The 27,687-nt window shown below is 43.0% G+C and overlaps 1 protein-coding gene across 10 annotated transcripts in view; it reads left to right on the top strand.

Annotated features, from left to right (window-relative positions):
- The window catches only part of DMD (dystrophin), a 985,465-nt gene that overhangs the window by 904,807 nt on the left and 52,971 nt on the right, over window positions 1–27,687 (top strand). For 9 of the 10 annotated variants that reach the window (XM_077927390.1, XM_077927392.1, XM_077927388.1 and 6 more), the window contains 4 exons: window positions 1,068–1,129; window positions 19,594–19,668; window positions 24,396–24,597; window positions 25,973–26,058. In XM_077927390.1, coding sequence (XP_077783516.1) covers window positions 1,068–1,129; window positions 19,594–19,668; window positions 24,396–24,597; window positions 25,973–26,058 — 425 coding nt within the window. Of the gene's footprint in view, window positions 1–1,067; window positions 1,130–19,593; window positions 19,669–20,410; window positions 20,476–24,395; window positions 24,598–25,972; window positions 26,059–27,687 lie in introns of those variants that run through there. The other variant, XM_077927397.1, reaches the window with a different exon arrangement.

The raw sequence follows: 27,687 nt of genomic DNA on the forward strand, positions 1-27,687 counted from the left end.
TGCATCCCGACCTACCAGTCGAAGACCAGTGATATAGGGAGATGTAAGCATTTATACAGTGCCCTTCTAGTTCTCCTGTACCATTCAGGATAATTGAACTGCCTTTCCACATCATTCAGCTCCTCCTCCCTAATTTCTTTTTTGAATTCAGCTATAACACTTATTTTTCTGAGCTGTGCAAGATGTCCTTGGCATCCCATTAAGCTCCTTTCTTTACTTGGCAAAGGTCGAAATGCCCAGGTCGAATAATAAAAGCCGAATTTAGAAAAATTAAAAATCCAGATTTTTAATTTTACCTGTAATCTACTGCTTTCTGCGATTAAACTGAACATTAATATGGAATACTAAACCCTGAATCAATGATGCCACTTTTGCCATTTCTCTGTGTTTATTTTATTTTATTTACTTCATAAAATGTATACACCGCTTGATTGTAAAGCAGTTAATGAGCTAGATCAATAGAAAGCGTGTCAACCTTTCTGGATTCGGCTATGTAGTTGTGGAGCTACTCATGGACTAAAATGCAGTCAAGGAATCTGTGCATTGCTGGGCCACAATCCTTTCTCAAGCCTTCTGTGCAACACATACCAAATCTTTGACTAAAAAAAGATTACACTTTTGCTGTGGATGGTATTAAGTCACACAATCCGACTCCCACTTCACAAGACATTACAGTGTCCTCTTTATATCATATATTTAACATAGTTGGCAAATGTATAAAAATGTATGAAAGGGATTGATGAGGTTTTTTTGCGTGTGCTGCATATGATTGCTTATGGTAAGCCTAATGCAATGTGACACTTTCCCTGAACTTTAGTTAGAAGATGGACAATATTTCTGGTTCCAGGAAGAAGTATGATGAATATTGTTGTTGTTATTGTTGTTATTATGGTTTTTGTCACTTGACCTGAAATTACCCTTGTATTACCACATGTAATAACTGAACTGTACAACTACTAAACTTGGCAATCTGTGTAAGAAGAAGGCTAGTTTGCCCTAAATGTATTGGGACTGGCATAAACTTCATATAGTATTTTAAGTGGATCGGTATCTTTTTTGTCTTGCAGCCATGAGACGCAGACTACATGCTGGGATCATCCTAAAATGACTGAGCTCTACCAGTCCTTAGGTAAGATAATTTTTCATATTCAGCTGATTGGTTCTGAGGAATATTTTCTAGAGAAATCACAACAACCTTGAGTGCAAATACCTGCATTGAAGCAAACTTTTGAAGCTGAAACATAGGAAAAAAGGAAAATCTTAGCTTTAAGTGTCAGCAAATGCTTTAAATGTTCAGTTCTTTCATGTTTTATAATAAAGGTGCATTGCAGAGATTTTACCTTTTAAAAACCAACTAGTTAGCATGAGCACACACCCCTCTCAGTTGAAAACAAGGCCCAGCATTAACTGAAGGCAAGCCTCGTCAATGTGTTGGACCCATCTTGTGGGTTGATTTACCGAATTTTGGGGCATGAAGGTGTGGCCAAGGGAGATTGTTTTCTTTGCTTTAAGCCAAAAAACCCTTCTCCAGTTGCTGCACATCCCTTGGCTTCCAGCTGCATTCCAAAAACAAAAAACCCAACAACCTTATCTCTGCAGTCCTGTACCTTGTGTTTTTTTCTGGAACCAGAAATGTAGCTGGGGACATGAAGAGAGAGGCACAGAGTGACCGTACAATGTTTAAAGTGCAGGCAAAAAGCCTTTTGGGGGGGGGGGTGCTGCATGATCATTTGTTCTGTCTGCCCAAAAGGAAATGCAGGGAGGTTGCAGAAAGGGAGACAGATTGACAGGCTTTGATATGTTTCCTCCTTTTTCTGCACTTTAAACTTTTGTGGCAATCTCACACCTTTCTGTGTGCACCTTCCAAACTCTGTGTGTGGTCCACAAAGCGCTGTATAGTATTTTCAGTACCTTTATGCTGGGAATAAAATAAGCCATATGCAAGACTTTCCTCAGAGAATAGTATCTGTAGTGCACTCACATACTATAAGGTTAGCCTGCAGCAATCATGTTTAAGAACAGCTATTCTCACTTCAAATACAGTGGTGCCTCGCAAGACGAAATTAATTCGTTCCGCGAGTTTTGTCGTCTTGCGATTTTTTTTGTCTTGTGAAGCACGGTGTCAGGAAAGTTTTGGAAAAGCTTCAAAAATCACCAAAGTCTTCAAAAACCTCAAAAAAGGCTACCACACCGTGTTCTATAAGTTGCTCCTCGAAGTCAAGTCGCAACTGTATTAACGGTGTTAAGAAAAAGGAAACAAACTTGCAAGACGTTTCCGTCTTGCAAAGCAAGCCCATAGGGAAAATCGTCTTGCGAAGCAGCTCAAAAAACAAAAAACCCTTTCGTCTAGCGAGTTTTTTGTCTTGCGAGGCATTCGTCTTGCGAGGTACCACTGTATATATTATTATCAAACAGACAAATAAAAACCCAGTGTAAAATAAAGATAGCTTTTGAATTCAGTAAAAACATGATCTATTTTTGGCATATAGAACATGGGGTTACAGATGTTTATATTTACATTTTAGCTAGGAATGATAGAACTTTAAATTTTGTATCTGTGATGCATGGGAAAGGATTTTTAAATATATTTGGTGCTTCCAAACCCTGGAACCCTGTCAGAAATACTGTAGAACAGGGTAAAATTAGTATACTAGGCACAGTATAATACTTTATATAAACTGAACAATTCAAAATCAATCCATTTACTCTTGGGCAGAATCTTTACTGTGTATTCAGTCCTTCCCTTGGCCTTGGGTTGGAATGGATAATAATAATAGGATGTTTCTGAAGCCCTTTAAGATTTTCTAATTTGTATAAAAAGTTAAAATTAAAAGTACATTTTATATTGCATGTTTATTACCTATATTATCCCTTGCTCTAACATGCACATACCAGGATGAAATCTGGTTTCATGGTTGAAGTGATGCTCATAGTTTAAGAAGGCTTAACTGCCCTTTTACAAGCTTGGTGGTGATATAAAAATGGTATCCATTAGTTTTAGAAAAATGTAGTCATGCCTTATACAGCATCACAAGCCCATGCAGAAGCTTTCTTCTTTCCTCTTGAAGTTTCAATGACAGATTGTGGTTTGCTTTTGCTTTTTAATGATTTTGCGAGAAGATAACCCTGCACACGTTTTTTTTTTTTGTTTATTTTATACCACATATCCATAGGCGCCGACTCCATGGGGCCTGAGGGGGCCCGAGCCCCCTCAAAAATTTTATTGGGGGGGCTCCGCCCCCCCCCATAATTAAAAAAATTTTCGTGCGCCTTGGCTCCCTCGTCGCGCGCCTTGGCTCCCGCGGCCGGCGAGGGGAGCCCGGGCCGCGCGCGGCTGCTGCTGCCGCCGCCGTTTGTGGTCATGGCGGAGCTGCCGCCTAGGGAGAGGGGAGAGGGGGCTGGTGGGGGGGGCAGGCGGTGAAGGGGGCTTGGCTGTTCTCTCTCTCGCTCGCTCTCTCTCTCTCTCGGGCTCTCTCTCTCGGGCTCTCTCTCTCTCTCGGGCTCGCTCTCTCTCGGGCTCTCTCTCTCTCGGGCTCTCTCTCTCTCGGGCTCTCTCTCTCTCTCTCGGGCTCTCTCTCTCTCGGGCTCTCTCTCTCTCTCTCTCTCTCTCTCTCTCTCTCTCGGGCTCTCTCTCTCTCTCTCTCTCGGGCTCTCTCTCTCTCTCTCTCTCTCTCGGGCTCTCTCTCTCTCTCTCTTGGGCTCTCTCTCTCTCTCGGACTCTCTCTCTCTCGGGCTCTCTCTCTCTCTCGGGCTCTCTCTCTCTCGGGCTCTTCCCGCCCAGGGCTTGTGGGCATCTGCTCTGAGAGGAAGATGGAGGTGACTTCCCTTAAAGGTCATGGAATCATAGAGGTGGGAGGGACCCAAAGGTCATCCAGTCCAACCCCCAGCAATTCAGGACTCACAGCTAAAGCATCCCTGGCAGATGCCCTCCCCCCGACCTCTCCCTAAAAGCCCCTTCCCCTGTCTGACTGCTCTCACCACCAGAAAGGCCTTCCTAATGTTTTGTGGGAATCTCATTAAGCCTACAGAGCTACAGTGGTACCCCGCAAGACGAATGCCTCGCAAGACGGAAAACCCGCAAGACGAAAGGGTTTTCTGTTTTGGAGGCGCTTCGCAAGACGAATTTCCCTATGGGCTTGCATCGCAAGACGAAAGCCCATAGGGAAATGCTGGCGGTCGGGAGCAAAGACTTTCGCCCACAGCCGGCCTTCAGAAGAGGACCTCTTCTGAAGGCCGGCGGGGGGCAAAAGTCTTTGCTCCCCCCCGCCTGCCTTCCCCCCGCCTGCCGGGGGCGATCTTAAAATGCTGGCGGGCGGGAGCGAAGCGTTCGCTGCCGACCCCCAGCATTTTAAAATCTTCCCGGGACACGGGGAGATTTTAAAATGCTGGGGGTCGGCAGCGCTTCGCTCCCGACCCCCAGCATTTTAAAACGCTGTTCCGAAGGGGGGGGGTGGGGACACCTGCCCCAGCCCCCACTTCGGAAAGCTGTTCCGAAGCGGGGAGGGAGGGCGGGGACATCTGCCCCAGCCGCCCCACTTCGGAAAGCTGTTCCGAAGTGGGGAGGGGGGGCGGGGACATCTGCCCCAGCCGCCCCACTTCGGAAAGCTGTTCCGAAGCGGGGAGGGGGGGCGGGGACATCTGCCCCAGCCGCCCCACTTCGGAAAGCTGTTCCGAAGCGGGGAGGGGGGGCGGGGACATCTGCCCCAGCCGCCCCACTTCGGAAAGCTGTTCCGAAGCGGGGAGGGGGGGCGGGGACATCTGCCCCAGCCGCCCCACTTCGGAAAGCTGTTCCGAAGCGGGGAGGGGGGGCGGGGACACCTGCCCCAGCCGCCCCACTTCGGAAAGCTGTTCCGAAGCGGGGAGGGGGGGCGGGGACACCTGCCCCAGCCGCCCCACTTCGGAAAGCTGTTCCGAAGCGGGGAGGGGGGGCGGGGACACCTGCCCCAGCCGCCCCACTTCGGAAAGCTGTTCCGAAGCGGGGAGGGGGGGCGGGGACACCTGCCCCAGCCGCCCCACTTCGGAAAGCTGTTCCGAAGCGGGGAGGGGGGGCGGGGACATCTGCCCCAGCCGCCCCACTTCGGAAAGCTGTTCCGAAGCGGGGAGGGGGGGCGGGGACATCTGCCCCAGCCGCCCCACTTCGGAAAGCTGTTCCGAAGCGGGGAGGGGGGGCGGGGACATCTGCCCCAGCCGCCCCACTTCGGAAAGCTGTTCCGAAGCGGGGAGGGGGGGACGGGGACATCTGCCCCAGCCGCCCCACTTCGGAAAGCTGTTCCGAAGCTGGGGGGGGGCGGGGACATCTGCCCCAGCCGCCCCACTTCGGAAAGCTGTTCCGAAGTGGGGAGGGGGGGCGGGGACACCTGCCCCAGCCGCCCCACTTCGGAAAGCTGTTCCGAAGTGGGGAGGGGGGGCGGGGACACCTGCCCCAGCCGCCCCACTTCGGAAAGCTGTTCCGAAGCGGGGAGGGGGGGCGGGGACACCTGCCCCAGCCGCCCCACTTCGGAAAGCTGTTCCGAAGCGGGGAGGGGGGGCGGGGACATCTGCCCCAGCCGCCCCACTTCGGAAAGCTGTTCCGAAGAGGGGAGGGGGGCGGGGACATCTGCCCCAGCCGCCCCACTTCGGAAAGCTGTTCCGAAGTGGGGAGGGGGGGCGGGGACATCTGCCCCAGCCGCCCCACTTCGGAAAGCTGTTCCGAAGTGGGGAGGGGGGCGGGGACACCTGCCCCAGCCGCCCCACTTCGGAAAGCTGTTCCGAAGCGGGGAGGGGGGGCGGGGACACCTGCCCCAGCCGCCCCACTTCGGAAAGCTGTTCCGAAGCGGGGAGGGGGGGCGGGGACATCTGCCCCAGCCGCCCCACTTCGGAAAGCTGTTCCGAAGCGGGGAGGGGGGGCGGGGACATCTGCCCCAGCCGCCCCACTTCGGAAAGCTGTTCCGAAGCTGGGGGGGGGCGGGGACATCTGCCCCAGCCGCCCCACTTCGGAAAGCTGTTCCGAAGTGGGGAGGGGGGGCGGGGACACCTGCCCCAGCCGCCCCACTTCGGAAAGCTGTTCCGAAGTGGGGAGGGGGGGCGGGGACACCTTCTGAAGGCGGGCGGGGGGCGAAAGTCTTTGTCCCCCCTGCCTGCCTTCCCAGGGGCTTTTAAATCGCCTCGGAGAGCGGAGAAGTCCTCCGCTGTCCCGGGGTTTTTTAAAATGCTGGGGGTGGGAAGAAAAGCCCTTGTTCCCCCCCCCCAGCCTTCAGAAGAGGTCCGGGGACAGACTGTCCCCGGACCTGGTCTGAAGGCGGTTTCCCTAGGAACGCATTAATTGATTTTCAATGCATTCCTATGGGAAACCGTGCATCGCAAGACGAAAAAACCGCAAGACGAAGAGACTTGCGGAACGAATTAATTTCGTCTTGCGAGGCACCACTGTATATATGCAAATGGATCTACTTATTCTTTCCCTTGAAGATACATTGATTCATTTGTTACTGTGGTTTCGATCAATACTTTCCAAAGATCTTTACATTTGTCCATGCATGATCTTTGTCTGAAAGCTCATGGGGTGCAGGAGTTGTCATAGGAGGTTATATTTTTGTCCTTCCAACTGTTATGGAAATTACAGGGGGGGGGGGCACATCTTTAAAGTTGTTAAATGTTGCAAATATTATGCCTGAATGTACCCTTTCAACTTGACAGCTCAGGGAAGTTACCGGTCCTAGATAAAATCCTGTAACACAATGTATCAGCCTTAATCATTTTGCAGATGTTAAGGGGGGGCAGAGCCTGCAGCCACCATCCCTTTCCGGTGGGGAGGGGGCAGAGGAAAGACAGGAAGCTTTTCCCTGCAGAGTTAGACCCCTTGGCTGCGTGGCCCTCGGGTCCCTTCAAACTCCTGGGCGTTTTGCTGGGGGGGGGGCTGCGTGGGGGCCTGGGCGATGTCAGAAGAGGAAGCTTGCAGGCCTGGTTGTCTGTTGGGGGCAGCAGGAAGAGGCGGAGGGCAGGATGTGCAGCCCCTGCCTGGCTTTCCTGTGGGACCAAGGAAGCAGCTGGGGGGGGGGGGGACTTGGCCGCTGGCCTTTGTTGCGGAGGTGGCAGTGTGGGAACGCCAGTCCCAAGGGCAGCCTCTGGGGTCTGGGTGCTGCTGCCTGTCTCCTGCCATGGACTTGGCGGGGGGGGGGCTGTGCTATTGGGCTGGCAGAGACTTAACGGGGGGCTGCCTCTCCCAGCCAAAGCTGACCCACAAAATTGCAACCCAGTGTGTGTGTTTGTGTGTGGGGGGAACCAGCCTGCGCAGGGTAAGCCCCGATGGGGCTCCTGGGCTCCTTCTGATGCATGAACATTGGAGGTTGTCCTTTACAGCTCAGCTCCCCAAGGGGCTCAAAGCCTCCCAAGTCCATTATCAGTCGGAGACGAATGAGTGGAAGCTGGAAGAAAGGGGGAATCTTTATTTTTCTGTTGAAACAGAGCCCTCCTTCCCACTGACATTTGCAAGGAGGGGAGGACCCCAAACAAAGGTGTGCAGCAGCTTTGAAAGACTTTTCCGGCTCAACATCAGGAAGAGCTTTCTGACAATAAGAGCTGTTCAGACGGTCTCTGCTCCCTGGGAGCGGCTAGGTGGCCATCTGTCAGGGATGCTTGAGCTAAGATTCCTGCATTGCAGGGGGCTGGACTAGATGACCTTGGGGTCCCTTCTGTCTCTATGATTCTATGATTAGCATAATACAAGCATCTCAGGAAGAGGCATCTACCAACAGAAATCCAAGAGTGTGGCTTCTCTCCTGTCTGTCAAGGGACCTGCAGATGCTGATTGCCTTACTTGGCCAGTTCCTTAGGACTGGTACATACAGTCATACCTCGGGTTACAGATGCTTCAGCTTAAGCATTTTCAGGTTATGGATGCACTGAAACCCAGAAGTACCGGAATGAGTTACTTCCAGGTTTCGGCACTTGTGCATGCGCAGAAGCGCTAAATCACAACCTGTGTGTGCGCAGACGCAGCAATGTGAGTTGCGAACACTGTGGGTTGCGAACGTGCCTCCCACATGGATCACGTTCGCAACCCGAGCGTCCACTGTACCTTGGTTCTCGAACAGAATGCGTTCCGGGAGTCCATTCGACTCCCGGAACCGTTTGAAAACCAGAGTGTGGCTTCTGCCAGAGGAGCCCCCTGCAGCCAATCGGAAGCCGCACCGGATGTTCGCCCTCCAAAAATCATTTGAAAACCAGAACACTCACTTCCGGGTTTCGATTGTTCAGAAGCCGATTTGTTTGGGAGCCAAGGTGCTCGGCTTCTCAGGTACAACCGAACCTGAGTCCTTGGGGGCGCCGCCTCCCCGGGCGGGAACGCTGCGGGTGCGCGAGGGAGGAGGGCGGCCCCCGGGGGCTGGGAGAGCCGGGCTGCCGTGGCCGAGAGGGCTGCTCTGCTAGGCGCCGCTGACATTGGAACTTAGAAAACTTCCCGGGGCAGGACCCCGGTATGGGCCCCCCCAATATTTTTTATAAGTCGGCGCCCATGCACATATCCAAAGTTGTAAATTACCATACTGATGGTACCGTATTTGCTATTGCTACCTGGTTGTCTTATTTAAACCATAGCTTTTTAGTATTGTGCTTTCTTTATCATTCAGTAGTTCATCTTTGAACTATTTGTTTGTCTTTACAATTGCAAATACTATTTTCTAACAGCATGTTTCATTAACCACTAATGTGGTGTTTAACTTTTACATTTGTTTCACACCTGGATTTAAGAGGCAATAAATAGTGAAAAGCATCTACACACCCTGCTTTGTTCATAAGATCAGTAACAGAAAGACACTTTAAAAAATAGTGGAGTTTATGGAAAGACATTGTGAAGATTAGGTTAATTTCTCCACCAACCATGTCAGCCACAGTGCTGGAACAGATTGTCTCCTCTTGAGGTTTCTCAACTCAATTCCTCTGGCTTTTACATACTGCATTTTGCAGACCCAGTGGCAGTCCTGTAGCAGTATTTCTATGCATGTCTTTCAGGAGGTTTAAATAAAACTTTTAGAGTTTTGTTGAACATTTTATTGGAGAACAGTGGAAGAGTTATTTATTAATAGAGCAAGGTGCAAAATTCCTAAATGTTGTGATTTTGCTTTGACAAACTATGATTGCTTTTTATTCTCTTCCCCACCCCTTTTAACAAACATATTTTTGTGTTCTGTAAGTTTTTGTTTTATTTGTGGTTACTGGACCTTAAATAATATCCAATATTTGATTAGTTTAACTGTTGCTTACATTCCTTATGCCAGCCTTTCAGACTATTGCAAATATTTACCAGCCTTTAAGAAACTTTATTTGCTTGCTTCTGCAGCAGCAAGGCTAAATGTGACTTTTCTCTCTGGTTCTTTAAAACTAAAAAAGAATACTGTGAATTCAGAAGTACAGAATGATTCTGAGTGTGTGTGTGTGTGTGTGTGTGTGTGTGTGTGTGTGTGGTGTAACCATTTCCACAACATCATAAGAGAATGGATGCCTAGACACAATTTGCATATACTAAGTTATATGCATAGATACAAGTTCAGAAATAATTATTACTCCACTTTCTCCACATTCCTGTCTCTACTCTTGTGTTTATATGACTGTACCAAGGGCCAGCGAGGAGGAAAGCAGTTGGGGATTTATATGCAGAAGGAGGTGCATTGAAGAAAAGTAATCTCTCTAATTCAAGAGCCTCATATATAAGACTCTTGGAGTCCACCGTTGGGTCCATTGCACTCCTACCAAACTTCACACAATTCAATTCTTTTCAGGGCAAAAAAGTCACAAATGACAGGCTGGTGTAGTTATTTCACAAGATGAACCGCAGTTGAAATAGTCTCAGCTTGCATTTAAATTGCCTTAATACAAGCTTCCAACAAGTTTTGTCCTTGCATTGAGGAAGTGAAACAGGCAGGTATTAGAAAGCAGATCCTCTTTCAAAAGCTTTATTTCTTTTCGGTCCTTGCAGTGTTGTCCTGCCTCAGATGTAGTACCAGAAATTAAATACTTGCAATAGGTGGTAGGCATCCAAGCCCAGTCCTAGGCTTTTGTGGTCCCTTGGCCTTTTCCACTGTTAGAAACTGATAATATGAAAGCTAGGAGCTAAATGACACTTTAAACTTTAAACTATGGGCAAAACAAATGGAATGTCTAGGCGCGATTTTTAATAACAAGAATACAAAGCTGAAAATGAATGAGCTGCAGCTAAAATATTATGTTCATTTTTCACATGGTCTAGTCCTCCCCCTGCCCACCCCCTTAATATTCTTAAGAGGGTCTCTTCTCCAGTCTTTAGAGAGTAGCTGGAAGTCGGGAGGCAGAAAAAGGTCCCCCTTTCCTTCCACTCTGCAGTTTTAATCTGAAATCTTAGGTGCAGTACTGCGCCCAGAGCTCAGAAACTGCTCATGCTAATGAAATTCCCTGTCACAAAATGCGTGCAGAACAATGGGAGTTTTGAACACTGGCCTTTTCTCCTCCCTCTGAAATTATACCCCGCCCTTTCTTGGTCTTACTGTAGAACTACCATCACTTAATAAAGAGGTGGGCAGACTTCAGGCTTATGTGATTTACTTTGTTTTTTACCAGAGACATGAGATCTACCAAGCAGAGCCTGTTACAATGGGGATATATTTAGAATTTAAAATTCTGAGCCCAGGAATTTGTTTTGCATACCAGAACTGATTTGGGCTCCCATGTTGTCTGGTACTGCTGGGAGTTGTAGTTCAACAACATACTGAATGCACTGCATTACTATCCCTGGCTTAAGGCACAAAAATGTCAGTATTTGAAGCAGGACAGCTGCAGATAGAAGTTGTTGTATGCAGCGTAGTAGCAACATTTTTATATAGGGACAAGGGTTAAAAAGGTACTGAAACTTGTTGGGCCTAGGACAGGGGTCGGCAACCTGCGGCTCCATTTTCGCATGTGGCTCTTTTACACCTTTGCCGCGGCTCCAGGGCGGATACTAGCGAGGGGAGGAGGCGCATTGTGCGCCCCAACACTCCCCACTGTGGTGGGCGCTGTACTGGCTGTGACGTCGCATGGGGGCGGTGCGTGCGTTAGTCACACACTGTCCCGACGTCACCTTCCCGCCCGCCCGCTACATTGTAAGGGGCATGTACGCTGGTCACTGCATTGAAAGGGGGCATGTACGCTGGTCACTGTTTTGAAGGGGAGTGAAGAACACACACACAAAAAAAGGTAACTTGTTAATTTAACGTTTATTTCTATGAGGAGGAGTAATTCTGAGGGGTCAAACAAAGAAATAATAAAAAAGTGACAAAAAGGTTATTTTTATAATGACGAGTTTTGCGGCTCCCAGTTTTTTTTTCTTCGGAAACGGGTCCAAGTGGCTCTTTTGGTCTTAAAGGTTGCAGACCCCTGGCCTAGGAGGTATGTGGTATATGTGGTGTGCAAGAGAGGGAAGTTATAAATAGTATGTAGAGTGTGTTTGTGAGAGTGCCCTGTGTTAGGTAACTGACAGCATAATTCTGGCTGCACGGTGTGTCATGGTATGGCATGGTGATTGGGGCAGCACAGAGGTTGCTGGCATAAGCTCTAGAAAAAAGCCCTGATCCTAACCATGTCTGTTCAGCAGTGGGTATTATTGAATTCCATGTGGCTTACTTCCATGTCAGTGGAATTTGGATTGCAGCCAACAAATAATAGAGTGGTGGCAGAAAAATACAATCAGAGATTCTGGCAATGGCAGTAGCTATGAATTAGGCGGTGGGTGAACTGGACATCTGAAAGAAACCAGACAGATGAAGGTCAGGGTCAGCCTGAAGACCATAGAACTTATGCTTGTGGGGCAGGCTTCCCCCCTCTTCTTGCCCATGCATCTCCTTCCAAATTGTCTCCCGGGGGGGGGGTCAGGAGAACCCCCAAAACAGCATGCTGGGAGGTGGAGGGGGGGTAGTTCTGTCTAGCAAGCTGAAATGCTTGCATGGCGGGTGGGTGTGTCATAGAGCAACTCTGAATTCCACTCAGTGTTTTCAGTATTTGTCTACCTATGTTTCACAGTTCTCTGTATTGATCCTATGTTGTGTGACATCTCAGAGTTGCTTAAAAATATTTATCCTGCCTATGCATTTACATGCAACATGAGCATGTCTTCACTGTTGCATTTAGCAGGCAAGGTTGTGAGTTGTCTGCCCCTAGTCAGGGTCAGAAGTGGGATTTTAAAAATGGAACTGGTCTTCCCAAACTTGGAAGGTAATGCACCTTTTCAAATCAAATTCTGAGTCTTATTTTGAAATCTGTCAAACCCCCAATAGCTCCATTTGATGTGTGACCCATTAGTAATAGTGGGCAGCATGCCAGAGGAGGGGGAATATAGAGAACCCTACTTTGTCCACAGCTGAAACAGGGAAAAAAGTAACAAGAGTTTAGTGTGGGGACAGGGGAATTTGTTGACTGGAAGACAGAAATTGAGGGACAGTTTAAGTTTGCCCTTTTTTTTGTTTTAAACCAATATGAATAATTGCTGCAGTTGTAATGCTTGGTGTTTTTTTTTAAATCGAATTTGCCTGAAGGTTTTAAGGCAACATTTGGTCTAGAAGCATTTTTAGTACATAATTAATAAATAAATGTGACCTTCTCCAAAACTGCAAGAGATATCATTCTCTTCATGCTCTCTGCGGGTTATTCTGCTTCCTGAATTTTTGTAGTCATCTTTTTATAATCTGGTTATATACTAGATGATGAATATACTCTTAAGTGATTTTCTTTTCCTACAAGATTTAAATTGCAAAATAACAGAGCACACTTTCATGGACAAAATACAATTCCCTTCCCCCAAAACACAGCTATAAGACAACATATTTAATCCCAATTCCCAAGCCATGGCTAAAATGTCTGACCTCTATAAGGCATTGCCATCTCTTTTCCTTACATGCTCGAGGGAATGTTGATTGGTTCAAGCACATAAGTCACACTATTATTTATTTCATTATCTTAGCTCAAACTTCCTAGTATTAACACTTAAAGCCAAATAATTTCAATCAAAATTATTATTTTTAAAATCAGTAATCTTAACACATGTGTTAAATTATAGCCAGTGATCTTAAGCATGGATAAGTACCACTAAATTGTAAACTATTTTCAAACTACGTCTTAAACTGCACCATAGCTCTGTGGTAATGTCTCAGAAAAATGTGTACTGTTGTGTTTTAATGATATTTTAGCAATATCGACCTCAGCATTTTCAGTTAACGAAAGGGTATGTTTCCTCCAGGTAAACTAGTGTTGTTTTAAATGGTAATTGTAGCAGCTGGATGCAGTCATGAATGTGGACTTATTTGTTACCTCTTTGGATTCTCTCTGAATTCACCAGTGTAAAATAGTAAAGGCAACTCACAGTTCTTAACTTGAAGCATGATGCTTTTTAGTTTATATTTCCAGAATCTATTGCTTTATCATCTGTGACTGTAAACCCTATGTGTAAAAAGAAAGTGGGGAGAATAAAGACATAAATAGGTCGCAGTCGCTGCAAACAAACATGACACATCTCTTACACGATGTATTTTTGAACTACGTATCAGAAACTTGTATCGAAAGCTGGAATACATTGGCCATAAACTGGCACTGAGATCAGCTGTGGTAATTGAATGAACAGTTTCTCTTTTAGATCGTTTTCTCTTTGGTGTTCAAAATGGTGTCTATATTATTCTTCTATCTGGCTTTCTGGGTCATAGAATCATAGTTGGAAGGTACCACAAGGGTCATCTAGTCCAACCCCCTGCAATGCAGGAATATTTGGATAATAATGTGTTTCTGGATCTAGTGCAATTTATTCAAGAATTACAATACTAAGCTGGCATCCCATTATATATCCTACCTCTGGTATGTATGCTTGCCAATTCTTTTGTAAGTGGGGAAAAAAGACCTCCATTCACTTCTGTATGTTAATACATTAAAAAAATATTTTCATAGTCTAAAATTGTTCAAAGTTCTGTTTTTGGAATAAACTTTTAAAGAACTGACAAAAAAATATTAAAATGAGCAAGAAGAAAGCCTGATAGCATGACGTGCTGTATTTGATAGCAAAACTGTACTAAAAGTAACTAAAAACATTGAGTTTCATAAACTAACTTCAAAGACAGACAGTTGCTGTTTTCATTTGGAGTTTTTTACCCTGATAATTACCAAGCATAGTAGGAGACCCTGAAATCACTGCAGTTGAGTAAGGATTTATTAGTAGAAAGTGAGGTGTGCAGCTGAATGTTGTTGCCCTGAACTTACACTGATGCTGGTTTATGAAAACTTAATTTTGACTCCAAACCCAGGATTTGAAATTCTTGTTTGAAACTCAGATCCCTGTTTACAAGAATATCCTGGAAAAATTTTGAAGTTTATATCCCAACAGGCATGACTCATAGAATCCTTACATTATTCATTGTTGCTGCATTAACCATAGTTGTTAATTTTGGCACCTACATAATGCTGGAGCATGTAAAGATGACAGGCAAAAACAGTGCACTGAGTGTTACATCTTCACCATTGCATCTGAATTGATCGTACTGTTGAACTGTTGAACAGTTGTCCAAAGGTTACCGTTTTGCACTCCTTTGGCCCTTCCAAGTTGGAAAAGGCAGCTTTTCTAAGGTCCTAGAGCACCTAACCCAACAATTTAGTCTTACGAAAGATCAGGTACAGCATATAGATAAAGCATAGCTAGCTGTATTCAGAGAAAGACCATGTTTTCAAGCAGGCTTGAAATCATAGTGTACCACAGTTGGCCAATTTGGACAAAACAGTAAACCAAAAGCAGAAGTGAAAGCTTCCAAACTCCTGGCTACATGGAAGGATCAGGAAGAAGAGGAGGTATACCACATTGGTATGACATTTGGAAAATAATATTTATTAAAAGCCAGTGTAATACTAGCCAAATATTTTAAGGAAAGGGCATAACAAATGGATTATTGAAGGCCAGTTAAATTCAATTGGACTTTCATCCCAGTGTGGCTATCCTATTGGCCCATAAAATGGTCAAAACTGGTTTTATCTGGTTCATTCAGTTTTTACTTGGTTCAGTGGGAATCTGGTCTATTGGCTCTCTATAATGCTATGGATTCTGTATGACCATATTTTTCCAAGCTCTAACAACTTTTCAATATATTTGTTATATATTTTTTAAAAATTAAGTCAAGTGTGTTGGATAAGCAGAATTTGGCAGAAGATTCCTTGGACTATCCTAAACATTTTACTTTATAGGCAGCTTAATATGCATCAGGATAGAACGTTAGCCATTGATACATCCTATTCAGCCAGCATTTTCAATTGAGCCTGAACAACTGTTGACTGACTGCTCTTTTCATAAAATCTGGTCAATAGCAAACTGTAATAGTCATGCTGTACATAATAAGAGAGACAAATCTTCCATGCCAATATTTAATATTTATTATTTTATTTTTCTATCAAGTTGAATCACTTATTATTTCACCGTTGCTCTGAAGATCAGCATTAAACCTTCTTCTTCTTCTTCTTCTTCTTCTTCTTCTTCTTCTTCTTCTTCTTCAACAACGGTGGGTTGTGGGGGAGTGGCTGGCTATTCATGCAATTAACTAAGCACTCACTGAACTGCCTCTTTGCCTGACCCCATTTTATGTTCATAGAAGCAGGTATGTTGAGTGTGTGGCAGCAGGTTTCCTGTTCACTTAAAGTAGAGGTGGGGAACCCTTTTCAGCCTGAGGACTGCATTCCCTCATAGATAGCCTTCCCGGGGGACATTTGAATTGTGGGAGGGGATAGATGTAAAACTAGGCAGAGCAGTAGGTGTGACTCTTACCATTGTAGAGTAGGCTGCATTGCAGCAAGGCAAAAATCTGAGATTCTAGGCATACATACACACTTCTCCCCATCCTGCATCCAAGCAAGTTAGAAGTGTTATCACACTTGCAGGAGACATTGCAACCAGCCAAAAGAATTCAAGGGTGCAGAGCCAGGACTGTTAAGGAGGTATAACAATATGTCTCTGTTGAATATTTATTTTTAAAGCATAGTGCATGTACTGCAGTTTCAGTTTCCAAAGAGTAATCCTTTCATGTACTATGTGAAGTTCTTGAGAAAATAACTATTCCTAATTGTGGTGTTGAAATTTAAATGCACCTTCTGCAGCAGGGCTGGCTCGAGAGCCAGTGTGGTGTAGTGGTTAAGAGCGGTAGTCACGTAATCTGGGTAACCGGGTTCGCGTCTCCGCTCCTCCACATGCAGCTGCTGGGTGACCTTGGGCCAGTCACACTTCTTTGAAGTCTCTCAGCCCCACTCACCTCACAGAGTGTTTGTTGTGGGGGAGGAAGGGAAAGGAGATTGTTAGCCGCTTTGAGACTCCTGAAGGGGAGTGAAAGGCGGGATATCAAATCCAAACTCTTCTTCTTCTTCTTCTTCTTCTTCAAGACATTTTGTGGCCAGAGGTGAATGACAAGATGGTCCTCTTTCCCAAGGCATGTGCAGATGCCAACTGGACTGTAGTTTAATCTTACTCTAATGCTAGTAAAGGAACTGTATCTTCCACTGCTTTTGAAGGCAGCGGGCTAGCACAGGGGTGCAGGGCAGGCTGCATGGCACTCACAGCTCTGGCCACTCCCTGCCCCTTCAGCATCTGCTGCCTGAGGCAGATGCCTAACTTTGCCTCTTCCTAGAGCCGGCCCTGTTCTGCAGGTAGAAATAGGCAAGTGTGTATTGTTTTAGCTGCCATGAACAATATGACTTGGTTGTGGTCAGGTGAGGAGCAAACAGAAGTAGAAGTGCAGCATTAGAACTACCCACCAAAATGTCACCACATACGTAACAAACCACCCATTAAAAACATGTACTAAAAAGCTTCTAGACCAGCAGTGACAGCAGAAGTGTTTTTTTTAAAATCTGATTTTATGGGGAGTGGGCAAATCTGGATTAAACAAGTATAAATTATAGGCTGGAATTTTGATAACAGGCTGTGGATGGTAAAAAATATATGTATGTGAGCAGCACTGATTTCAGAATAAACTCCTGTCTGGAAGCACTCTTTGTTACAAGTGTTTTGAAGAGAGTGACATGATATTATGTTTTATTGGGGTGGTTGGGTTCTGGAGTAGGTTACTCTAGGAGACTGATAATATTGATAATTCCTATATTGAAAAATTCTTAAAAGCAGCCTAATTTCAATCATGTGTATGAATCAAGCATACAGCTTCATTGCCACAGATTCATATGTTGTGAACAAGCCTCAGGCATATATGATGGGTGCCTTTCTGCTGCATAATTTAAGCACTATCAAATTAGCTAATTTTACGGGCAGCTTCTATTTATAAAAGAGATCCAAAGTGAGAATGTTTGTTAATAAAAACATTTCATTGAAAAGTGCTAGTGAGAGGGAAGTGGGACAGAGGTTTAAGGGTTGTTACACTGTAGCTGCATGTAGCAAAGAGCTATGAGCGGTGGCTGCACTGTGGGGAAAAAGGTCTCCAGTAGAGAAAGCAAATGGAGGAAAAGAAAGGGATGGGGTAGGTGAACGTGGAGCTTGTACATGCGTATCCATGTAAGGGTATTATTAATCCAGATATGCCAACTAATTGCTGTTTTTGTATAAAGTTTTACTGAGTTTAGCTCTCCTCCTAACTAACATTATCATTTCCATTACTTAAAGAGCATTGAAATGCTTTTTTTTCTTTCACCAGATGCTATTTATATGTTAATCCGTATTATCTCACTTCTCTTTCTCATTTGTAACATAATATTCTTGCTTCTTCCCTCTCTCCTTAATTAAAGCATTCTCTTTTTTTACACATCTGCACAATGAAATTGCAGTCACAGTGCCTTGGCAAAATAGGTCTTTATTAATTTGCTTTCATGATAGATTTATTGTCTATGGGATTGTTTAAGTACCATAGTTTATTCTAAGCCACATGAAGGTTTGTGAGGCACTTTCTATTATGGTGAGGCAGATCTGGCAGGAAGGAACAATGCCGAAACAATACACTAATGAGCAGCCTATTTAAAAGGTGCATGGAAGTCTGTAACAGGAATACAGCAAATACATAATGAAGGCTAGTAGTATTAACAAGATAAGGTATTTTAGCAGACATTCAAAATGAATACTCCGAAAGCTGCAGTCTAGATATTGTGATGCTTGTCTATTTGACAGCTAAATGATGATATGAAGTGAGTTTTTTGCTACTTTTTTATATTAAGAAAGGTGGGCAGGAGAGTACTGTATCTCTGGGTGCTGAACTCTTTCATGGGAGTTTTCTGCAGTTCCCATAATATTTACCAGACATGAGAAACAGAATGGAGGGAAAGTCAGAAGAGACCTATGAAGTGAAAAGAACATTTGTGTGTGTGTGTGTGTGTGTGTGTGTGGTGCTTAATCAGGATTGATATGAAAGGCTAATTTGTGAATGCTAGTGTCAGGTGTGATGGTGCAACTTCAAAGGCTAGCACCTTTTATTCTTTGCACTGTCCCCATGAAAAGAAGCAGTGTCTACAAGGCAAGGAGAAACATACACCAGATCTAGAGGCATATTTTTGTACATTTTGGCACATTCATCCCTGATATGCAAGATGAGGCCGCGTTCTATAGCATAGAGGCATGATGGTAACAAAAGCCCACCTGCCTGCATTCCACCCCATGCCGAAGCATAAGGAGCTCACTGGGTTTATTTCGGAGCTTATATATTTGTTTTGTTGTTTTTAAATGGAAGTGGGATGAATAAATAAATAAAGATGTTGTGGCGCTTCTGTTCTCAACCCATCTTTACTTGGGCGAGATCCCATTCTGTCCCTGTTCATTGTAACTTCAAAGGGGCACCTTAACTGCTCAGTTATTAAATGAAGTGAAATGGTGGGCTTGGGAGGAATCTGATGCGGCAAAGAACAAGCACAAAAGTAGATGAAAGTGGCGCTGGCGTTGGCTCTTTATAAAGCTGCATTGTTCTCTGGTGCATCACGGGGTTTAGTTCCTACATGCAAACCCTGGCAGAAGTCCCTCCCTCCCTCCCTTCTCTGTGTCTATCTTTTTTCCTCCCTTAAGTCCTTCTCTTTTCCTCTTTTCAAGTACTCTTTACAAAAAGCCTGCCAATCCCAAGCCAAAGGAGGGGGGTGGGGGTGGGTGGGAAAGGAAGATTTCCTAATTCATATCTTTAAAGTAACAACCCTTTAGTCTTGCAATAGTACTGTGCATCATTTTGGCCATAATCCAGCCAAACCAAAAAATATCTTAATGCCATGAATTTCAATAGGAAAAAGTTTAGGAGGTGCTTAAATCTCCCTTGAAATCACTGACAGAGCGCAATCTTATACATGTCCACTGAGAATTGAACCATGTTGAGTTCAGTGGGACTTGCTCCTAGGTAACTAGATATAGGTTTGCAGCCTTAATGGTACTTAACTTTGGCTGGTTTCTGCCCTTTATGTGTGAAGCATATCACATGAGAGCAGTGTTGTTAATATTAAGGATAGCCCTTTCACGGTTACTGGTTTAATTCCTCACATTTAAAATGAAGAAAATATTTTAAGTTCTTATTTAAAGTGAATCTTTAGTTTATCTGTTCACCAAATACTGTGCCATAGCATCAATTATGAAATAATTGATTTTCTCTCATCCCCTTTTTTCTTTCATTCACCTCTTAGCTGACTTGAACAATGTTAGATTCTCAGCATACAGAACTGCTATGAAGCTCCGAAGACTACAGAAAGCTCTCTGTTGTGAGTATTTTACTAAACTTTCATTTTTTGTATATGTGCTTCAGAAACATATACTTCAAAAATTGTGATAAGTAGCCTTGAGTCCTGTCAGGGAAAAGGTAGGGTATAAATAAATATTTAATAATAATAATACTTCATTGTTAGTTTCCCCCATATTGTTCCCCCACCCCTTATACTGTTCATTTTCAGGCTTGTACCCAGAATATGACTCTAGGAAATACCATTGTTTAAGCAGGAGTTTTGTGAAAGAAATAAAATAAAATAAAAGAATACATTTATCCACCTTTTTCTGAAAGGAATGCAAGGTGGGATACATGATTCTCTTTCTCAACAGGGAAATGTTATGAGCCTCAGTGAAATTTCCCCTTAATTTGGATATGGAAACATTTTAAAGGGAAGTTGCACACCATAGTTTCTTTTATTTTTTTCCATTTGAAAATTATTTTCAGTTTGCTTGTTAAACTTGACAGTTTTGGGTTCTGTTCGGGTATATATTGAGGATGTAGTTGAAAACGCTCTGAATCATAGATCTTGCTTCTGGAAATACATATGTTCTAAGAAATGTCTGGTTGCTAACATCATTATATGAAAATATGCAAAATGCATACACATAAATACATGGCTTTCAGGAGGAAGACCAGAGACAAAAAAGACTTTAAAATAAACAGAATAACATCATCAGAATGAAATAAAAGCTTCCCGCCTTTCAATTATATGTCTCATATGCAGGGCTTTTTTTAAGCTTTTTCCCGGCACCTCTCAGGTGGGCACCATTGCCATTCTAAGAGGATGAGGGAAGTGTTCATGGTGAGTTCCGGCACCTATTTTTTCTAGAAAAATAGCACTGCATATGAAAGCCAAAATACACAGTAATAATAATAATAATAATAATGAAGAGTTTCTAACTAGACTGTGGGCTTTGAAACTAACTGAAGGTTCATGATAACTGTTAATGAAAGCTGTCTGTGTGTGAATGGAATGGACTCCCACTTGTAAAATGGAATGGACTCCCACTTCAGCTTCCCCTCTTCCCTCACAGCGCCCCTGATGTTCTCTCAAAAGGGACTCCAAAGGATTAGGTGACCATCTGGTGCTTGGGGAGCTGCTGTAGGGAAGAGGGGCAATTGAAGCCCCATTATATGAGTGGAAATCTGTTTGTGCAACATTGAAGGCTGCAGTAAGCTTATAAAGCAAAACCTTTTTCTGAATTTTGGTATCTCATATTGTTATGAATCTGTGGCTGTAAGACTTAATTAAAGTTGGGTTGTTAGAACTGGGAATTAGCCAAACTCATGTGTATTTAAGGTGGTCCCAAGTGTGTGTTAGGGTACAGTAAGACGTGTGGTGGGCCCACAGGTAAGTCTTTTTATTAGCATATGTGAAAGCTAATTAAAGCAGGCAGACATTTCAAGTTGTGACCCTTCCTTAGGAAATTCACATAAGTTAGGTGCTAATTAAGTCAGACAAGCTTCCCTGAGATGATCGCCTGGTGAGCAGATAAACCATTGGGAAGTACAGAGCTCAAAGGGGCTAGGTGTTAAAAGTTTATTCAAGGGATAAGAGTGTAGGGTTTAGATTGGCAGGGAGGAGTTAAGGAATAGAGTTACTAAGCAGTGGGGTGGAGAAATAGTTAAAAAAACAACGCAGGATGCTGATGTCTGTTTTGAACCCAGTGCTTTGGCTATGGGCTCTTGGAATGTAATGCTGCAGATCCCTCTATTGGATTCAGGTTGTATATATGTGTCAATAAACCATGTATCATAAAGACACCGCAGGCTCTGCTGTGCCTCATTGAAGGGGAACACAGACCTGGTACTCCTGGAATCTTAAACTCAGAGATTGGGATGATGTGTAACAATATAACCACTCCATTAACATGGAAGGGGCTATGCAAAAGCAACCGTTTTACATAGGTGTAAAAATAAAAAAGGTTATAGCATTAACTGAGGGAGTTCTGAATGCAGTATGTTTCACTGGCAAGTGTAAATACGTACTGGTGGTATGCTGTGGCACATCATATATAAATTATTGTTAAAAAAGTAAGTCTCTGGAAATGTAAAGCTGTACAAATTACTGTACAAATTATCCAAGATGGATATGTGTGTGTTTCATACCACTCCTCCTTCAGCAGTTGTAAGAACTTTACAGCATAATTTGTCTTCACTAGCATGTTTAATTAGGGCCAAGTCAGGTTTTTACCATCCCAGATGTTCTTATTTAACATGCATTGCCACCTCTGCTAAATACCTAAGCCTATTGTTCATGCCTGCTTCAAAGGGAGTTGTTTGATATGGCTGGCTAACAATGTTTGTTCTCCAAGGAAAGCACAAAGCTAGGGTTGCCATATTTTGAAGAGCAAAAAAAGGACACATTTGCCAACTTCGACTTTTAACTGCTTTTACTACTTTCAGCTCTCATTTTAAATACCCCTATTATATGTAGGCTATAGAAGCTGTGATATATTGCTAGTAGTAATGTTCTTAACTTTCAACAACAAATAACCCAACTTCGTTGCTGTTAATGAATTTCCAGTAGCATAATTGCTTTAATCTTGAATTGTTGCTATAGGGAAAGAAAGAAAGATACAACATTCCTTAGAAAGTTAGGAGTATTAATTAAAATGAATACTTGTTTACTTGAGGAGATTATGGCTGCAATCCTATACACACCTGGGAATAAGCCCCATTGAACTCATTGGGGCTTACTTTTACATGGACATGTAGAGAATTGCACTGCAAGACTGTAGTTTTATTTGCACTTACTTAGAAGTAAGACCTGTTAAACTCACTGGGAATTAGAAGTAAGCATGCATAAAATACTGTTGCTATTTATATTTAAATTAATTAAAGCCACCAGGCTACTAATTGCTCTAGTCTAGGCACCAAATAAAAACGTTTAAAAATAAATAATTCCAGTTTCTGTTCTGTATCAAAAAGTTTTGGGTGGGGATATCTAATTGCATGTTAACATTAAATGAAATTTGGACAACTTGTCAAATGAGTTTTAGGGATGTAACCACAAATGATTTTTTTTTTTAATTAAACATATTGTATCCAGCCTTTTCCAGTAGAGCTCAAGGCAGCTAATAGCAATAAAATTTAAATCATCATAACTTTAATTTAGAATTAGATATCTATAATGGGTTGTGGTTAGAGTAAACCCATTAAAACCAATAGGATTTAAGTTAATCATGTTCTCAGAGTATGACAATACATTAAGCGCACAATTTACACTGGGGTTCTATTCTAGAGATCATGCCTAAAGCCAAAATCACATATAATCAAACCCATTTGGTTCAGTGGTGGGTGAGATTACCAAAATCATTTTCCCTGGAACCCTGACCCTTTTGATATTTTTGCCACACACGTAAAGCCGAATGCACACAAGTTAAATGTGCATAAATTACAGTCTTACTGTACATTATTTATAAGATAATGGGTTGGATCCAGACTTAGGCTGCTGTTCTTTCAGCCCAGCCAGGCCTCAAGAGTGGAGGGGACCACGGCATCTATAGCCCTGCCATGTATGGTTGCCAGGGCAGACCAATTGCTGTGCCAGTCTAGACCTGGTTCGGCAACTGGATATAAATCAGGCCTAATGCTATCACACAACTGAAGCAGGGCTGGCTTTGCCCCACATCCTTCCTGCCTCTGGCAAGCTCTATTTATGGTTTTTGTGCTGGCCTGGTGAGGGGATTCTCCACTTCTGTATGTCCACACATGTGGTGGGCCGAAGGGGAAAGTCCACAACAGAAGGCAGAGCTCCATAGTGGCATCACTCCAAAGGCAACGGCAGCAGGAGGCAAACAGAGGCGGACAAGAAACTTCTGTTCAATCCATATGCCCTTGCCCATCTGACACAAACAACAAATAACCCAACTTCGTTGCTGTTAATGAATTTCCAGTAGCATAATTGCTTTAATCTTGAATTGTTGATATAGGGAAAGGAAGAAAGATACAACATTCCTTAGCCAGTCATACTACTGCAATCCTGAAGTCTGCACACCCCATAGCAAGTCTGCCCCCCATAGCAATAGCCTCGGTATTGGGGGGGGGCGGGTTGGGAGGGAAGTGCAAGAGATTACAATAATCTGTCACTGTTAGTTATTCAGTAATTCTCTGAAGAAAAATGTATTTTCACACTACTGCTTAGTAGATATGCTAGTGGTGTTTCATGCAAGTTAAAAACAAAAATAAAAAAAACCATTAACCACTTTCAAGGCACTGTCATTTATTGGCATGGAAAACTTTTCTGAAAGAGAATAACCTCTGTTTATTTGTAGGTGCATATACAATTAGGCTGTCACCCATTCCTTGAGGAGTTCATTTAATTATCATTTATTCATTCTCTCAGAAGAGCTGAACACTCAGCCTTAAGCTCCATGTTAAAAAGTATTTTACTGCATTTTCCAATTTGGTGAATAAATTTGTATTAAAGGATCTTTGCCTGATCCCAGGGGATGAAGCTGATAAACAGACTGTTGCTGGACAAGAAGCATTTTTTAGACAAGTAACATGTTATGCCATTGAACTAGAACTAGATCATACCTATATAGAGAAAATCCATTAGTGACGGAATGATACTAAAAATGAAATATGAAAGCTACATTTTAAAGCTAATACACTAGTGGTTAAGTCCAACACACATAGCTAGATAATTAATTTGTCTCGATTGTCACAGATTAAGGCAGCTTCTTATTAGGATTGTTGTTTTTATTCCTTGTACAGTGGATCTCCTGAGTCTGTCTGCTGCATGTGATGCCTTGGACCAGCACAACCTCAAACAGAATGACCAGCCAATGGATATACTTCAGATCATCAACTGCTTGACTACCATTTATGATCGACTCGAACAAGAGCACAATAACCTAGTCAACGTCCCTCTCTGCGTGGATATGTGCCTCAACTGGCTTTTGAATGTTTATGACACGTATGTGCGGGTAGACTTCAGTGACACTTGCTTATAATGAACTTTTGTCCTTACTAGAAAAATGAATGGCTCAGAGCTGGCAAGCTGGTGATCAGAGTGCAAGTTTAATACAAGCTAATAGCTTAAAGGCTATTCAGCAAATACTTTGGTTAGTTTTGGAGCCCTGTGCAGTTCTGTTATGAAATGTGAAACTGGGAAATGACAGATTTAAATAGAATGTCCTATATAATTGGGGTCAGCTTCTGTCTCATTTGTTAAATCATCTAGTAGGCCCTTCAGGGTGTTTGTTTGTTTGTTTTGTTTCTTTTTGGTCTGGTATATGCTTTCAGCCCCACTCCACAGAGGATTTACCATGGCATGGTTAAAATTGTCTTTTTTCATGAGACGCCACATCACATAAAAAGCTGTTTTATGGGCAAATAAAATATTGTCAGTTCATTTCAAAGAACACAACTAACTGGTTTTAGTTTAATTAAAGGAAAATCTTCAGTTAAAGAAATGGTTTACAGCATTGGAATTCTTCCAGATCCCAACAATTTTTCATCAAGTTTTAATTAAGATAATCATGGACTGCTAAATTTTGTATTAGGAACTGCTGGTATCTCCAGCAGTATCCTCTGGAGCTACAATTTTTCTTCCTTTCCAAAGTCTGCCCCAGTTCTAGTTTTGTTGTAATGTTATGATAGTCTGTCTCAATTTTATTGTGTTTTGTTTAATCTGTAGGTGCAAAGAGAATGTCTATTATTTGCTAAAATCATTTCTTTATAGAATCCAGTTGATGTAATGGTTTATTTCTACCAAATATAAATGTAAGGGCACAATATGTCTTTTATGACAGGAGGCAAAGGCAACTCAAAAGTATTATAAAAACACTTTTTGTGATTTGTTTGTTTCCTGCCCTTCACCCTAAGGTCCAACAGCAGGTTACAGTGTTAAAGCACAATTTTAAAACAACTTCTAACCATAAAAATAATAAAATAAAATGATAGAACATTTAAGTAGGCATTTAAGAAGTTACTATGCATTTTCATATTAAAAACAATGACATACCCATGGGATAGGATTTCTAAGACTTAAAAGACTGCTGAAGACTGCTGTTCAGCATACATGAGTGAATTGTGTGGCATATGGAGAAACAAAAGAAGTCATAATTCTGAAATTTAAGTTTGTGAAGCTTTGTTTATCTAATAATAGCTACCCTTTTGCAGAGTTATAATCTACTTGTTGTGTAGGGCTTTTCCATTCTTTTTGAGTTTTTTCTTAACTTCTAAGATGTTGATTGATGCATTTAGAAGTAGCAAACATAAATTGCATGTATAATTCACATATTTGACTGTATTATTTTTCTCCTTTTCCTGTGATTTAATTTCAATAGGGGTCGAACAGGAAGGATCCGTGTCCTCTCTTTTAAAACTGGTGTTATTTCCCTCTGTAAAGCACATTTGGAAGATAAATACAGATGTAAGTCAAGTCACTGTTTACTACAGAAATGCAGCATTTAGAAGCAGCAAATACTTGTTTGTCAGCTCCTTGCATATTCTAAATATTCCCCTTTATTTTTCAATTTTTAAGCAAACAGGTATTTCCAAGGGGTGATACTCAACTAAGTTTTGCCCAGAGCAGGCATTGAAACTAACAGACTTAGCTTCATCACGTTCATTAATTTCAGTGGATCTACTATGAGTAAAACTTAACTGAATACCACCCAAGGTATTATGCTTTTTCTACTGCATTATATTTTCTATGAAAATTGATTGTAGTTACTTGGGAGCCATCCATTAAATCCTTCACCTGAAATAATTCTTGGAGTACAGACTCAAAAATCTAATTGGCACAAGGAAGCAGTTGTGTGGTTCACTGAAGTCCCACTGTGCTGTTTTACGTGCCCCAACTTTCAGGAAGGACAGTCTGCAAAGGAGACTGACAGGAACATCCACTGAGTGGAGTTGTACTCACATGACATAGCAACCAGCAGAATTCCCCCAGGAATGATCTCCAGGGAGTTGGGAAAGCCTCCAGAGCAGCATGAGAGGTAGCACATGAGGAAGGGGAAATTGCTGAAAATTGCCTCTCCTTCTGCTGGTGGGAGTGTCATGTGAGTGGCTTATGTTATTCCAAAAATTACATTGTTGAGTGAAATCAGGGTATGTAATGTATATTCCATCCTCCTAAATTTTGGAATTTACCATTCTGTTTAAATACTTCATCTTTGAAAAGTGTCCTAACACTTAGGATAATAAGATAGAATCAGAAAATGTTTATTGAGACTGACTTGATCTGTCCTTCAAAAGAAACGGGAGTGAGATTTCTCAGAAGATCCCACTAGTTCAGGAATGGGAAAGCTTTGGCCCTCCAGATGTTGCTGGACTACAATTCACATCAGTCCCAGCCAGGATGGTCAATGGTAATCAGTGATGTACTGCAATATCGTAGATAAATAGGTACCACTGCAGCGGAAAGGTAAAAGGTGTTTCCGTGCACTCTGGTTTCCATCACGTGTCCCGTTGCACTAGAAGCAGTTTAGTCATGCTGGCCACATGACCTGGACAAACACCAGCTCTCTCGGCCTGAAAGCGAGATGAGCGCCGCACCCCATAGTTGCCTTTGACTTGACTTAACCAGCCAGGGGTCTTTTACCTTTACCCTTGTACTTATTATCACACGGATGCCAATTATTATTTGCATTGTGTTTCCTTGTGGTGTTCTTATCATTCCTAAAAGTTGAGCAACACATGATAACTCTGAAACTCTCACAGCCTGATAACATCAATTCTCCTGCCAAGATACTCTCTACAACTATGATGGGAATGGAAAGTGCCCCTTTATGATGTAAACTAAGATCAGACTTGGCTAGGAAATGGTGTCTTAAATAGAAGCAAAATAAAATCAGGTGTTAAAACTGTACTAGTAAATTTCTATACAAGACTAAAGCTTTTCTATAATTGTGCCCTTAGTACAAAATGAAATATTAATGAGTCTGCAGGAATATAACCATATTATTTTCACTCGGTGAAATCTGTTTTTAATGCTTTGAAAAATAAAACAAGATTTAGTCAGGTCATGTATTGGTAATGGGTAGTGCCAAATAAA

Source organism: Podarcis muralis, chromosome 4, assembly GCF_964188315.1.
Source record: "Podarcis muralis chromosome 4, rPodMur119.hap1.1, whole genome shotgun sequence".
Taxonomy (NCBI): domain Eukaryota; kingdom Metazoa; phylum Chordata; class Lepidosauria; order Squamata; family Lacertidae; genus Podarcis; species Podarcis muralis.